Here is a 14,010-nt window from a genome sequence, read left to right as displayed (position 1 = left end):
CTGAATCTCAGACTGCAACAGCCATTCCTGAATATTGGAGAATCATTACAGTGAGCTGCTCTACCATGAAAAGAGCCAAACAAAACCCTCTGTTACACCCAGATCATCCCAGTGAACTCACTGGGGTTACATCATGCTTTTATCTGAGGGGGTCATGCAGATCTATGTTTCAACAAAGAATGGTCTTAAAAGCAAAGACATCAGTGACTGCTTCAGAAGAGATGGCCTCTGGTGTTACTTGCTGGAGATGCAATAAACTCTGTGTTTGTACCACCGAAGGAGAGCTGGTTGACAGAAATGACCATTACAAAGCCAACATTAACTTGGAGCAGTACATGCTCATTAGGGCAGCGCTGAGCTGGCCAGTGGCTGGTGCAGCAATCCAGCTTACTATCAAACCTGTGAAATCCCAGAGTCCAGGCAGAGGTTGATTAGAGGAAGAAACACCAGACGTTTGATTTAATATTAAACATAAAAAATGAAAAGGCAAGGCACGGTTTTGGGGGAGAGAAAACATCTAGAGCTTCTTTTTTGCTCCCCAGTTGTTAATGAGCCATGGAGGTGCCAGCCAGGGGCACTTGGCTCTCACAGAAGATAGGACGACAGGAGTGCACTCCCAGGAGCGCATGGGAGAGAGCTGCTAAGACTTTCACTCCAATACAACAGCTTCGTATTATTACTACTGCCCTGCTATACACGGATATTTAAACTATAAATAAAATGCTCTGAAATAAGAGGACTGCATGACTGAATGGGCCCCCAGCTGTGCACCACACACAACATTCTTCCTTCCTCCCAAATGGCCTGGTAAAGTTACATTTCCACTTTTTTGCTAACATCAATTAGTGATACTTTAAATGCTGAATCAGTACCTGAGGTTAAAGGAACCATTCCACTGTCAAAACACATCTATTATTTTAACCCCCTGGATAAATACACAGATCTTCTCTAAAGCATCCCTGAGGCTGGCAGGCTAGAAATTGCCAGTGTCGGAAGGGTTAAGAAGACTCCTTTATTATCTCTTTCATTTCGGGTCTGCCTCATATTTTACACACATGTCAACTTTTGGGGCCTTGAGAGGGAGAGCTTGAGCATAAGCAAACCTGCGCACAGGAGTAAGTGCTTGGCTCTCGCAGAGAGACTCCTCATTGAAGCTGTACTCATTGCACTGTGAATGTCTCTATTAGATCACGGATTATTTATAAAATGACACTCGAGATTTACCATCCTATAATTACCATGGCACAACAACCAGCTCCAGCAAGGGCAGAGCCAGAGGAGGTCAAATATTAACAGGGAGGCTGGGCAGCCAGTTAAGTAAATCCTGCAAATGTTCTGTCACAAGGCTGTCAGTCTCTCTGCTATCCAAACAAGAATCCGTCTGGGACTTGGACTACAGAAGAAAGAAAACTGACCATGATGATGAATTAAGGCAGGTCATCACTTGGAGCATCAGATAGTGCTGTTTCCTCCGCAGTGTCAGCTAAGTTGCAACATCATTAAATTTATGTAATCAAAAACAATGAAATAGCAATTAATAACGTAATATTGTGGAAACAAGGTCACTAGCTGTGTGATCAAGTTCTTCATTCTGCTTCTAACTGGGAAGCTTTGCGAACAAGCTTTTGTCATTTTGTATCTTGTGGTTATTTACAATATTTATATAGTATTTCTTTGAGCCTGAGTAATTGCTCACATAAAGGGGCTCTCCTCTCAATCCTAGGGTGAAGAAAGGAAGAATTTCTATGGGAAAACTGGCCTTGACACTAGGTTATCACACTCTGCTTTTCTTCAGAATGCTGGGAAAACTGTCTTGTCCGAGAGAGATCTTCAGTAGTTAAAAGGAACGACACTGGCGAAGCTAGAACTAGAGGGTACAGCTGCTCAGTCTTGGGCCATATATTCTTTTTTGTGCTACGTGCAGGGATTACTCCTAATTTGTGCCCCTCTTCCTCACCCTCACCACACAGGTTCTGCACGTGCTACAGTGCGTCTGGCAAGGCCCCAGGAGCAAGCTTTTGTTGGTTGGTTGGGTTAAAACATCTAAAAATGGATCATTTTACCCCAAATTTTTGTTTAACGTTCACTGCTCTTTAATTTCATTGGGTTTTAATATCAACCCTGAGGAAACAATTAATAAAAAGCAATCTATTTGAAATAATGCACTGAAGCATTTGAGAGAGTTTCAGAAGAATGCTTAAGAAATCTGCCATATTCCAGTCGGGGGCAAACTTCTGTGAACTATATACGCTCAGACGGATGTGAAGAAAATGAAACCAGCCATTTCAATGACAAAAGTAAACTGAAGTCACGGGATCTCTCACTCTGATAAATCTCACAGGACCTGCCCTTTCTCCTGTCTCGGGTTTCAAAAGGATATTTCAAATTGAGAATTATTTAAGGCCTTGTCTACACAGTTTGAGCACTGAGGTAAGTAAATTAGCACAGAAGTTCTGTGTAGACTAGCTCTAGATGAGTCATCTTACAGGGAGACAAGTTTAAACCCTACCCTTACGTTTTATACAAATAAAAATAGGAGGCTTGCGAGAGGTATAAATCCTCATTTAAAAAAATACAATTCTATTTAAATGAAGAGATTTTTGAACATATCCCTGCATACAGGGAAATCCAAACATAACAGCCATGTGGCAAGAGCATGGGCCATGATTTTCAAAAGTGATGGCAAAGCTGATTGAAATTTTGAGTTTTGAGGAAAAACTATGAAAAACGTCTAGTCTAGTGACTTGTGATTTCGGGTGCCTAATGTGAGATACTTTGGGCACTCAAAACTGAAAGTGAAATGGACTAGTTTCATTTCACAGTCCCAAAGTGAAAAGAAGTGTAAACAAACAGCATAAGTGGTGCTGGTAGGTTGTAAGATCCAAAGAGCATCATGTGTGCTAGGAATGCAGATGAGGCATATTTCACATATCTGGGGTCTGCTTTTCCGAAGCGCTGAGTCTCCATATCTCCAGTGGAAATCAATGAGAACTGTGGGGGCTCAGCACCTCTGAAACCCAAGCCTATGCTATGAATCTCAAAAGGGCCCTTTAACACAAGATCTATATCCCCATTCATAATTCTTCACACCAACTAAGGCTTTGTGGGATTTCACTGTTGCAATGTAACTGACTTTCGATTTCAAGCTCCCATTTATGCCGGTCACCCTTGAGATTAGAGCTGAAATGACATCCCTCAGCAAGCCAGTCTGAATGGAGCACATTGAGACGCCAACCAGTGCACAAGGGTTTCCAGAGGGAGTCTATTTCTATTACAGTTTTGAGTAATCTCCCACCTCCCCAAACAGACTTTAGAAGGTTTCAAATATCTAAATAGCTTTCATGGGCTGGAGGGGGCTAAGAACAGCAGAGGGGCTAGCGCTGCAGGCAGAACAAAGGGATGCACCTTACTCCTTGGGAGTGGCAGGCATCACTCCCTAGGCAACCCTTTGGCAGCTGATTGACAAGATCCAGAGGGTGTTCCACACAACCAACCCCACACAGGGATTTTGAGATGGGTAGAAAGGGAAGATACCCCCCTTCTGCCCACATGCTCCCCACCAAAAATGTTTCATCTTCTCTTGAACAATGATCCCTACACGTACATATGAAAGATTTCAGAGTGATTTACAAGGGTGGGGACTATAATCTCTTCATACCAAGAGGGAAAGTGAGATGCCAGCTGAGAGACTTGTCCATGGATGAACAGTCAGTGGCAGAGCCAGGAACAGACCTCGTCCCCCCATTACCAGATACTGCTACAGCCCCAGAAGATTTAACCCACCACCTCACCTGTGCAGCTCATCGTCAGAGGGAGAGTACTTGGAGGTTACATCAGCAAGGTCACCAAAGATCTGTTTACTGTAAACGGTTAGTGAGGACAGCAGAATCAGCTCCTGCCATGTGGAACTTAGCAGGCAAGTATAGTCCTTGATTGAGAGTTCACAGAAGAATGGCAGCTTCTTTATCCAAGCAATCTGCCTGAAAAGCAACTCATCTGCCAGACGACACAGCAACGCAAACAGCTCTGCCTGAGTCACTTTATACCTGCAGGCACAGTTAATAGGAAAACATAAAAACGGATTAAAAACATTGGAACACAAGGCACCAGAATAACCAGATAAAATTTGTATGTGTCTTGATTCCTGGTGACCACAGTGTCACCCAGTGGTGAGAACAGAGACTGACTGCTGGCTTTTCTGCTCCTGAGCCCGCAGACAGGAGGCGATGAAAGGTACCATCCCTGCACCTGTGTTTCTCCCCGGAGACGAATGCCATCCCTGAAGATGCTGATTGAACTTAACTAGCAATCTTCTCATTCTACCAGCAGCTCTGCTCTCAGGAAGCCTCCTGCAGTCCGGGACACCAGACAGCTTAACAGGCTGCTGCTGCTTCCCAGTTACAAGGAAAGCAGATGTATTATGCAAAAACCAGAAAAGTGATTTCACTTGTGAAATAGATCCTCTCAGCCATCAGACATTAGCATCACAGTCTCAGCTGTAGCCCTTGGGTGACATTCTTTGGCTGCTGGCTTCAGAATCAGGCATAGTTTATTTAATTACCTATACACATGCAAAATTAACAGATCTGTAAATACAATGTTATGAATTTAAATACTCAAAAGTTATTCCCCCAATAACACGAATTTACACAGGTTCCACATGCTGTGCATGTGCAGAGACAGTACACACAGTATCGGCATTACAATGGAGTGGCTCAGGGCAGCCTCACTCCACCAAATCATGTGCACTTACCCATCTTCAATAAGCATTGGAGTGCCAAGTGGTTCCAGGTCCTCAGCTGACACTAGCTGATTGATGAGACTATGTGACTGGGGATCTAGGCTTCGGGTCTGTGGGGGCATCAGAGCTGAGTGAGCAGAGTAGTTAAAAAGGTGCGGTAGGTACTGATAGTGCGTGGACACTGGAGTCCCAATATATTGATCCCTGAGTGCAGTGAATCCATTCAGCTCCACAGACCTACTGAAAAGGGAAGATCTATTTAATGGACTGGACAAACTCCATCTAATTCATTACAATCTTTCATCCAGCTCAGGGACAGATGGAAATAAGAATGCTTCATAGAAAAGAAAAGGGATGAAAAATCTCTTCTGGTTAAATTCTGTGGTGAAAGCAATCACGAGCATGCAGACCAGCTGCTCCATACTTGCATCATGTCCAGCCTGACCTCCAGGCTAATTCCATTGAATGTGACTTTCTAGAAACGCTGCTGCTTAGAAAGCATTCTTAGACTAAATCACATAGCCAAGGTTGATGCTAAGCATTTCCATCTCTACCTACTGAGAGGCCCAGAATTTAGGTTTGTGAATAAAAAGGTTTACAAAACCTATGAATAAAAATATTTTCATTTACATTTTTAAAACAACTGATAATAGAAGTGTGTGTATGCATGGGGAGGGAGGGGGGCATTGGTTTGACATTTAAACATTCTTTCCAGTGTTTGCAACCCAAGTACTGAAACACTGTGCTAGGGGACACAAACCTAAGAGTAACACAAACTATAAAGTAATTAGAAAATCAAATATGCTGATTAGCTCATTTTCAACATACAAACAAAATAAAATGAAAGTGAGCAGACACCATTACTAGGGAAAGGTAAATTATGTGTATAAAATGTTCAGATTTTCATAATCTGAAGTGGTATTAAAACAGATTAAGATATCTGCTTTAAAGGTAAGACCTTTAACCAAACATTCCTTTGCCACTCTTTCATGAGAATTTTATCTCCAATCACACTGGATTGATCTAACACAGTGTATATGTCTCTAGCTAAAATATGTTCACGAAGAGGTCAGCATTTGCAAGATGTGTTTGAGTTACACACGCAAAATGCTTATTTTCACTTTTGGCCCAAAATGTAGCCCTCAGGGAAATAAAGGCAGTTACATTCATCTGAAACTCTTTCAATGGAAACTCCCACCTTGAAGACGGAGTAGAAACAGGTGATGGCTGGTTGCTCTCAGAAACGCCATTCCCAGGAGAACTATGGTCACTGTCTCCATTGTTACTCCAAGAGATGTTTGCCTCCCCCTCAAATTCTTGTCCAGACATAATTCTTTCAATCTCCTCCTCTGATATCTTTTGGGTAAAAATTATTACATTTAGTGATAAAATTATTCCAGCCAAGTACATAACTAAGCAAGACTGAGTTGCACATACCACTGGAGCTACATGTACTGCTACTTTAGCATGGAAAAATTACTAAAACCTAGAATTTTTTGAGAGGGGTCTTTTATATGGATGGAACATTCAAATATACTTCCATGCTTTTTTTATTGTTTTTCTACTTTTTACTAATGAGAGATTTGCTTTTTAAATAAGGATTACAGAATTATCTGACTGCCCAGAGTCATAACAGTACAAGCCAAGTGAAGTCAATGTGGTTCTACTTAGGGGAGGAAGATGGTATAAATGAGGCCAGAATGAGAGCTTAAGGCAGAAAGAGAAAGAAAAAGCTACTGACCTTATAGTAACTGGAGTTCTTTGAGATGTGTGGTCCCTATCTGTATTCCACGGAGTATGCATGTGCTCCACGTGCCAGGAACTGGAGAATTTAGAAAGCAGCATCCATTGGTTCACACATGTGCCCCGGCTCACCTCATGCCTCTGACAGAGGAGATAAAGTGCAGGGCAGACCAACCACCTCTCCAGACCAACCACCTTTTTCTTCTCCACTGCAAATCAGAGAAGATCCGAAGCAGAGGGGAAGGAGGGCAGGTAGTGGAATAGAGATAGGGACCACACATCTCGAAGAAGCTCCAGTTACTGTAAGGTCAGTAACTCTCTTTTCTTCAAGTGCTGGTCCCTATGTGCATTCCATTGTGGGTGATTGACAAGCAGTACTCAAATAGGAGAAGAGTGCTAGGTCATAGATGGCAGAGCCAAATGAAGGACTGCTGTTCCAAAAGATGCAATCAGCAAAGGAGTTCTGCACCAAGAGACAATGTCAAGCAAATGTGTGGACTGAGCTCCATGTAGCTGCTTTCCAAATATTAAATAGAGGCACCTCTTGAAGTGACACCATAGATGTGGCTTGTGCTCTTACCCCATGAGGGGAAGATTAAACACCTGATAGAGCAAAATACAGCCAGAGATCCATTTTGAGATTCTTTGAGAGGATACAGCCTGACCCCTGACCCTTTCTGCTATGGGATTTCTTGATTGTTTCCCTGCTCTGCATGTAAAAAGCTAAGGCTCGCTGAATGTGAAGGGAATGCTGTCTTTCTCCTGAGGATGCGTGAGATTTTAAGACGACCACACGTAAGTAGATACACTGGTTCAGGTGAAATGCAGAGACTACTCTGGGAATGAATTTAGGGTGTAGACATAATGAAACTCTGTTCTTATGAAATACAGAATAAGGAGGACCTGCCATCAATACCCCAAGCTCATCAACCCTCCTGGCTGAGGTGATCGCTACGAGGAATGCAACCTTCATGAATAGGACAGACACGGGGCAAGAAGCTAATAGTTCGAAACGAGGCTTAGTTTAGAGAACAAGGTTCAAGCCCATTGAGCAGTAGGCCTTTTTTTCTTCAATAGGCAGAAAGGTTGACTGACTGACTAGCAGATTCTGGAAAGGCCTAGAGGGTGTGCAAAGATCAAGTAGCCCCGTGAAGGCGGATGGTATACACGGATTGCTGACAAGCAGACCCATAACGAATTGACAGGCAAACCTGCTGTCTTCAAGGAAAAAATATAGTCCAGAATGAATGGAATATCTGTGGCTTCTGGAGAAATAGGCCTGATGCGCCCAGATAAACGCTTCCCTTTGACTAGGTAACATTTTCTAGTGGAATCCTTCCTATGAGAAAAGACATTCTGCACAGCTTCAGAACATGATTGCTCTAAGGACGATGCCCAAACAAAAACGAGGCTCTGAGATGAAGCAGCCATTGCCTGGAATGCCAGATATCGCCATGCCCCTGAGTCAGGAGACTAGAACGTGTAGGAATGTGATCGGTGCCCAAAATGACATGGGTAGGAACCAAAACCATCTGAGCCAGTTGAGGGCAATGAGATTAACTCATGCCCTTTCATGCCAAACCTTGTGCAAAACTCGAGGCAAAGGAGTGGTGGTGGAGGGAAGGCATGGTTCAGATCATCTGACTAGGGAAGGAGTAGAGTGTTGCCCTGTGAGTAGCAACCCAGGGCTCCGCTAGAACAGTATATGTTGCACTTTCTACTTTGTTGGGGAGGAACAGGTCCCTGGTGGGATCCCCTTTAGAGCAAAAAGATTGTTTACCACAGAGCCATGAAGCTCCCACTTGTGATCAACTGCAAGTTGTCGCTGAGAGAGTCCACTAGCACATTCTGGTTTCCTGGGAGGTAGACACTGACAGGGTAATCTGATTGCCAATGCACCAGTTCCACAGAGTGACCACTTCTGCACATGGCAGGGGGGAGGGAGCAGGTGAAGCTTGCTCCTTGTTTGTTGATGTAAAAGCCGGTTGTGATGTTGTCTGACACTGAGCGCATGGTGACCTTGAACAAATGGGGGAAAGGTTTTGCAAGCCCTTCGAACTGCTTGTAGCTCTAGAACATTGATGTGCATCCGGACTCTCGAGCTGTCCAGATGCCTTGTTCTGTATGGTGTCCACGTGGACTCTCCAACCCAACAGGGATGCATTGATGATGACTGTCCTGTCTGGTGCAGAGGCTACTGCTGATTGAAGAACAGTCCTGGCAACCATTTTGCTTTCCTCTATGAGAGCCTGGAAATGAGCTCTGTCAATGGAGTCTGAGTTTTGACTAGTTCAGGAAGTCATACTTAGCCAACAGTGCTTGGGAGCTGGCTATTCTGAACTGGAGGCTAGGAGAAGAAAATACTTTCCCCTTCCCAATAAGCTGAGATGCTTGCCCTGTTTATCAATCAGGGTAGATTGAGGGTGTTACTGCCTAGAACTCTCTACAGCCATTTGGACCCCCCAAAATTAGGAGTAGAATGAAAGAACAGAAATTCCATCACCTTGGCTGGGACAGAGTACCATTTCTCTGCCCTCTTGGGCATGGAGGTGCAGGACGCTGGGGTTTGCCAGACCCCCCCTAGCTAGCTCCAGGATAGTTTTATTAACGAGGAGCACTATTCTACTGGAGACAGAGGACTGAAGGGTGCTTGTGTTGAGGCTCCTGAACCTCCTCAAGAGGAATCTGCAGCTCCCGTGCAATTTTACAAAGGAGTTTCTGGAAATGCTTAGAGTCATTGGAGGAGGCTGGAGACATTGAAGTCACTACCTCATTTGGCGATGAAGACGGCAATCTCATCTGATCTTGTAGAACTGCTGGATCCAGTGTGTACTTCTCTTCCTCAGTAGAATCTGGGGGCAGCTCCAGATGTCCCCTCAAAGGGGAGGGAAGGGGTGACTCTCCAGGAAACCAGACTGACTCTGTGAGATGGTACTGGTCCCATGGCCCCCAGCATGGCCAAAAGGATGGGTCAAATGGGGGTTGTGGTTGTCCCTAATGCATCAATGGCATAATGAGGCAGAGGTTGGTCCCAAGCTGTTCCAGGAAGGTGTTTTGGAGGAGGACGACAATGATTCATCTCCCCACAAGGAAAAAATGACTTTAGTTCCAACACATTTGCCATTGGAAGGAAATCACAGCCCAAAGATGGACAGGGAAACAAACTCCTTCAAAAGGCCGGCTCCCCTGGTGGAGTCATAACCTCTCTCTTAAGAGAGGGAACCAAAGGAGTGGGAGATTCAGGGTCTGGGAGAGCGAAGATGTCGTCAGAAGCAGCATAGGTCTCGTCTCTTACCAAGGAGAGAAGAGTCCTGTTTGCCTGAACCACCAGAGCCACAGTAGAGACAGCATGCCAAAGCCATTAAAGTCAGATGGAACCATGTATGACCAATGCTCTCGGTCTTCATTGGTGCCGGGGGAAACTCAGGGCTTGTGCTCGGGAAATACTGGTACACCTGATCATGATGTGATGTCAATGAAGCTCTAGACTTGTGGGCTGCCTTATCATGCCTCAGACTTAGTATGTACTACGTTCTCTTGGGCTGAGTTAGTGCTCAGTTTAGGGAGGGCCACATACGACTTCTTTGAAGTGGATTTGGAGGAAGACTTAGCCTCCTGCTTATGAGAATGCACCCTGCTCTCCCAACAAGACCCCACTGAGGGATCTGTGGGGGTAGACTCCTTTGCTCCTGATTTAGACCTCATGGACGTAGGCATGCTGCTTGCTGAGTCAAGCCAATATACGGGGAGAGGGAGGAGTCCCCCAGCCACAGTCTGATAGTGGCCTCATGGGCTTTCCATTAGGTGTTTCCTAAGGGGAAGTTCCACCCTTTCAGGATATGGCTGGAGAACAAACAGCAGATACTGCACCTTGCTGCAATGTGGGCTTCCACGAGGCAGTACAAGCAGCATTGTTGGTCATCACTGACAGAGGAGGATCACAGGCAGGAAGCAGAAATTTTGAAGCCCATAGTCCTGGGCACAGTCCAGTACCCAAAGAAAGTCTGGGGAAGGGGTGGTGCTCCCCAGGTCAGAGAGACTGGCTAACTATAAAACACTAAAATGGAGAGATAAAAACTTCAAAACCCTCGAATACTAAAACTATTTAGAGATATCTAAATATACTTTCACAGCTAAAGAAAAAAGCTGAAGCATCAGAAACAGGAGATTCCAGCCCGGATCAGGCCGTGGTGAGAAGGAACCGGAGAGGCAGTCAATCTGCCCTACCTTTATCTCCTCAGTTGGAGGCGCAAGGTAATCCAGGGTGCATGTGCGGAACAATGGACACTGCTTTCAAAATTCTCCAGCTTCAGGCATACCCACTGCATACACACAGTGAAATGCTCATCGGACTAGCACTTGAAGAGCAATTACTAGACCTGGACTGTTTTGCTCCCTTACAGCCCACAGCATTTCCCTACAGACACATGCAGTTAAATCAGAGAGGTGATGAGCTCAGGCAGTGAAATTTGGAATTAATGTTCCAGATGCAGCAGAAGCAGCAGCTGGGCTGGGATCAGTATTATTCAGATATTTCTCTCTCCTTTTTTTCGTATGCAGCCCGTATTTCCTTTCCTTCACGTCCACTCCAGTTTTGTGCTAAAGGGAGTAGAGATTTTCATAGATGCACAGCCATGGACAATGTCATGTCAGGCTCTATCTGTTTTATTAAAATAAATAGTATTTTTAAGATTGCCCTTTTCCAGCCTGCAGCAAGAAAAGCTATCATTCCTCACTTGGTCAGCAGAAGCTATTGTGCCAAATTACCTAGCATTTTATAAGACATCTCCAGACATGCTGCCCCATCAATCAAAACGACATTTATTGGGTGCCCCACTTGCAACAACTTAAGAAATTGTGGTATGGACACTGCAAGATTTACTGGGAGCTTTGCAGGGATTGAAGTGTTTGTCCTGACTTACAAAGGACAGAAGGTTTCCTATAGTCTGATGAAGTAGTTTAGAGATTACATGAATAAAATGACAGCCAGCTGATAACCTATAACCCACTGGGGCTGTGTCTTGTCTCTCTACGGCCAGGCAAGATCTGGGCTTTCTTGACAAATCTGCTGCCTAAATGGAATGCATCCTTAATGACACGGGGCTGGCTGGAAGATTGTCCCCAAATTAATTCAGGCCTAAATCTTGGGCCTTGTTGCTGCCAGGGCATAGAGCCTCGAGATACTAAGTAACCTCCCTGGGTTCTGCAGTGCAGAAGCCAACACGGATCCGAAAGAGAAATATCCAGCACATTCAAGGCAGTCCTAAACGTCTACACAGCCACCCAACTCCACCCCCTCCTGGGGTGCGTTGTTCATGACTCTGCCTCATGCGGCAGTTAGGAGCAGCGGAAATGATGTCCAGGGAAGCTCTGAGCACATGCAGCCTCCCTGCAAGACAGCGACATTTTCCCCCCTTCGAAGACAGTGACTGGTTCACCTTCCCCATTTACAGAAGTAGCATGATGGTGTCTGTGTACAAATGTGCTCTGGTGTCACGTGATTAAAGGCTAATAAACAGTACAGAAGCTGAAGAGCACTGCATTAGGGAAAGTGAAAATACGCTTACCTGAACAGGTCCAATACTTTTGTTCCTGCCTCCTGGCATGCCATCTTCTCTGATTGCTGAAAGGAAAGAGCAAAACACTGGTTAGGAACACCACTATTCTTTCACTTTCTGGAGTACTATTACACAGAGAACACCTGGCCTGCGGGAAATTGCCTGCTGCCTGCTGTCTACAGAGACACTGAATTGGAGTTTTATTTTGTTAAATAAGGCAGCTTATGTATATTTCCCCCAGGGGGAAGGGAGAGGCTGTATAGTATGCACTGAGATTCCCACTTGCAATGAGAATCATAAAAATACTTACTTGGCTGACGGGACAATCAGAGTTTTAAGTAATATTTATATAGCCATTGCAGAGCCTCGAGTGAAAGGTGACGTAGAAATGCAAAGTACCAGATCATCACCAACTGCCTGAAAACTCAAGAAATGATAAAGGGAAAGCACAAGCACCCCACTGTACCACTAATGAGAACTGTGCACAAAACCAATAGCAAACACCTCTTTGGATTAAACCAGGGGCCTGTCAGAGTGTTAACTGATTCCCTCTAGTGTTGAGGCTGCAGACAGCACAAAAGAAAAGACGCTATTGCACAGGGTAAGGTCTCCTCGAGACACCATAGAGCATGGAAAGGATACACTTTACATACAAGTTACCTGTATGTGAAGCAGTGACTTGAAATCCTGGCTGTTTGACTAGTTAAGCAGTTTTGTTCTGAAAGGAGGAAGCCCTTTGGAAGGCTTCTAAATAGTGAGGTGGCATTTCTTAAAGGCTCAAACCATTTATAGAAAGTCTCAACTGTATTCAAATTTAGAGCTAGTTCCACCTCTATTTGGCGTTTTCTCTATTCTCCCACAACCCCACTTTCTTCTATTACCAGGGAAATCCTGCACGGGAAAAAGACCATTGTGCCCAAGGATTTCAACTGCTCCTGCTGCTTATTCTTCCAGATGAAACCCCTCTTAACTTTGTGAAATTGTGATCCAATAACCCCTTAATGCTGGCAAGGAGGTTCCAGGAATGCCCCGATTCTGGTAGGTATATTCTGGTTTACCACAGAATGTCACGTGGGCTCTTTAGTGAAAGCCTGGGACATGCTGGTCATTAGTATCACACTGAAATGTACGTACTGACATAGTATGGAGTTACATATATAGACAGAAAAGAGGCTCCTAGAGCCCATACAAAGGTCTGAGTCTCCAGCAGAGGCGAAAAACAGACAAGAGGTGTTTATTCACCTGTCGCTCTGTTAGCATGCGAATTAAGCACTGCAAGCTAACATTCATTTACCTACAAAGTCAATGGAGAGATGTGAAATCAACAGGGAAGCAGCTCACAGGGAAAAAGCCAGGGGTGGTTATCCTGTCTCTGAGGACAGACAGTGAACATTGGGGAATACAAGTAGAAGACAAAAAGGGGCATCCCCATATCCTGCATGTAGGAAGCAAATGGACAGTGTGTTTACATTCTTGAAAATGAAATCTCAGCCAGTCTTGATTGAAACACTACGAGGCACTTTGGGGGTGAGATAAATGTTTTTAGCTAGGAGGTTAGACTGTTAGTTAACTTTAGTCTCTATAAAGCATGCTATGATTTTGTTTTATATGTAACCACCATTTGTTTCCACTATTCATACTTACTATCACTTGAATCTTGACTTTTTGATAATAAACATTCTTGTTTTCACTATAAACATATCTCAGTGCTGAGATCAAGGTGCTTATCCTGAGTCAACTCATACAAGCTGGTGCGTACACCATGGGCGTAGTTTGGGGAGATGGGAGGGGCATTGTCCCCCAAACTGCAAGCTTCAGGCAGGCGTGACATTTACCCACACATGAGCAGCCCTGTTGGCCTGACTGGTGCTGCCCCCCCCAAATACAGAAGTCAAACTACACCTATGGTGCACTGTACACTGTTCTTTGGGGCAGCAGATCTGGAATTTCTGTGAGTGTTCAGTGGAT

General features: G+C 44.6%; 1 protein-coding gene across 2 annotated transcripts in view; it reads right to left on the bottom strand.

Moving 5' to 3' along the window:
- The window catches only part of NR6A1 (nuclear receptor subfamily 6 group A member 1), a 180,576-nt gene that overhangs the window by 10,332 nt on the left and 156,234 nt on the right, over window positions 1–14,010 (bottom strand). Inside the window, exons 5-8 of one of the 2 annotated variants that reach the window (XM_054007629.1) lie at window positions 12,052–12,107; window positions 5,940–6,097; window positions 4,754–4,981; window positions 3,792–4,046 (exon numbers count right to left, since the gene is read on the bottom strand). In XM_054007629.1, coding sequence (XP_053863604.1) covers window positions 3,792–4,046; window positions 4,754–4,981; window positions 5,940–6,097; window positions 12,052–12,107 — 697 coding nt within the window. The remainder of the gene's footprint in view (window positions 1–3,791; window positions 4,047–4,753; window positions 4,982–5,939; window positions 6,098–12,051; window positions 12,108–14,010) is intronic. The other variant, XM_054007630.1, reaches the window with a different exon arrangement.

The sequence above is a fragment of the Malaclemys terrapin genome, chromosome 17 (genome assembly GCF_027887155.1).
Source record: "Malaclemys terrapin pileata isolate rMalTer1 chromosome 17, rMalTer1.hap1, whole genome shotgun sequence".
In the NCBI taxonomy this organism is placed as follows: domain Eukaryota; kingdom Metazoa; phylum Chordata; order Testudines; family Emydidae; genus Malaclemys; species Malaclemys terrapin.
This window is presented reverse-complemented; position numbering and strand designations above follow the sequence as displayed.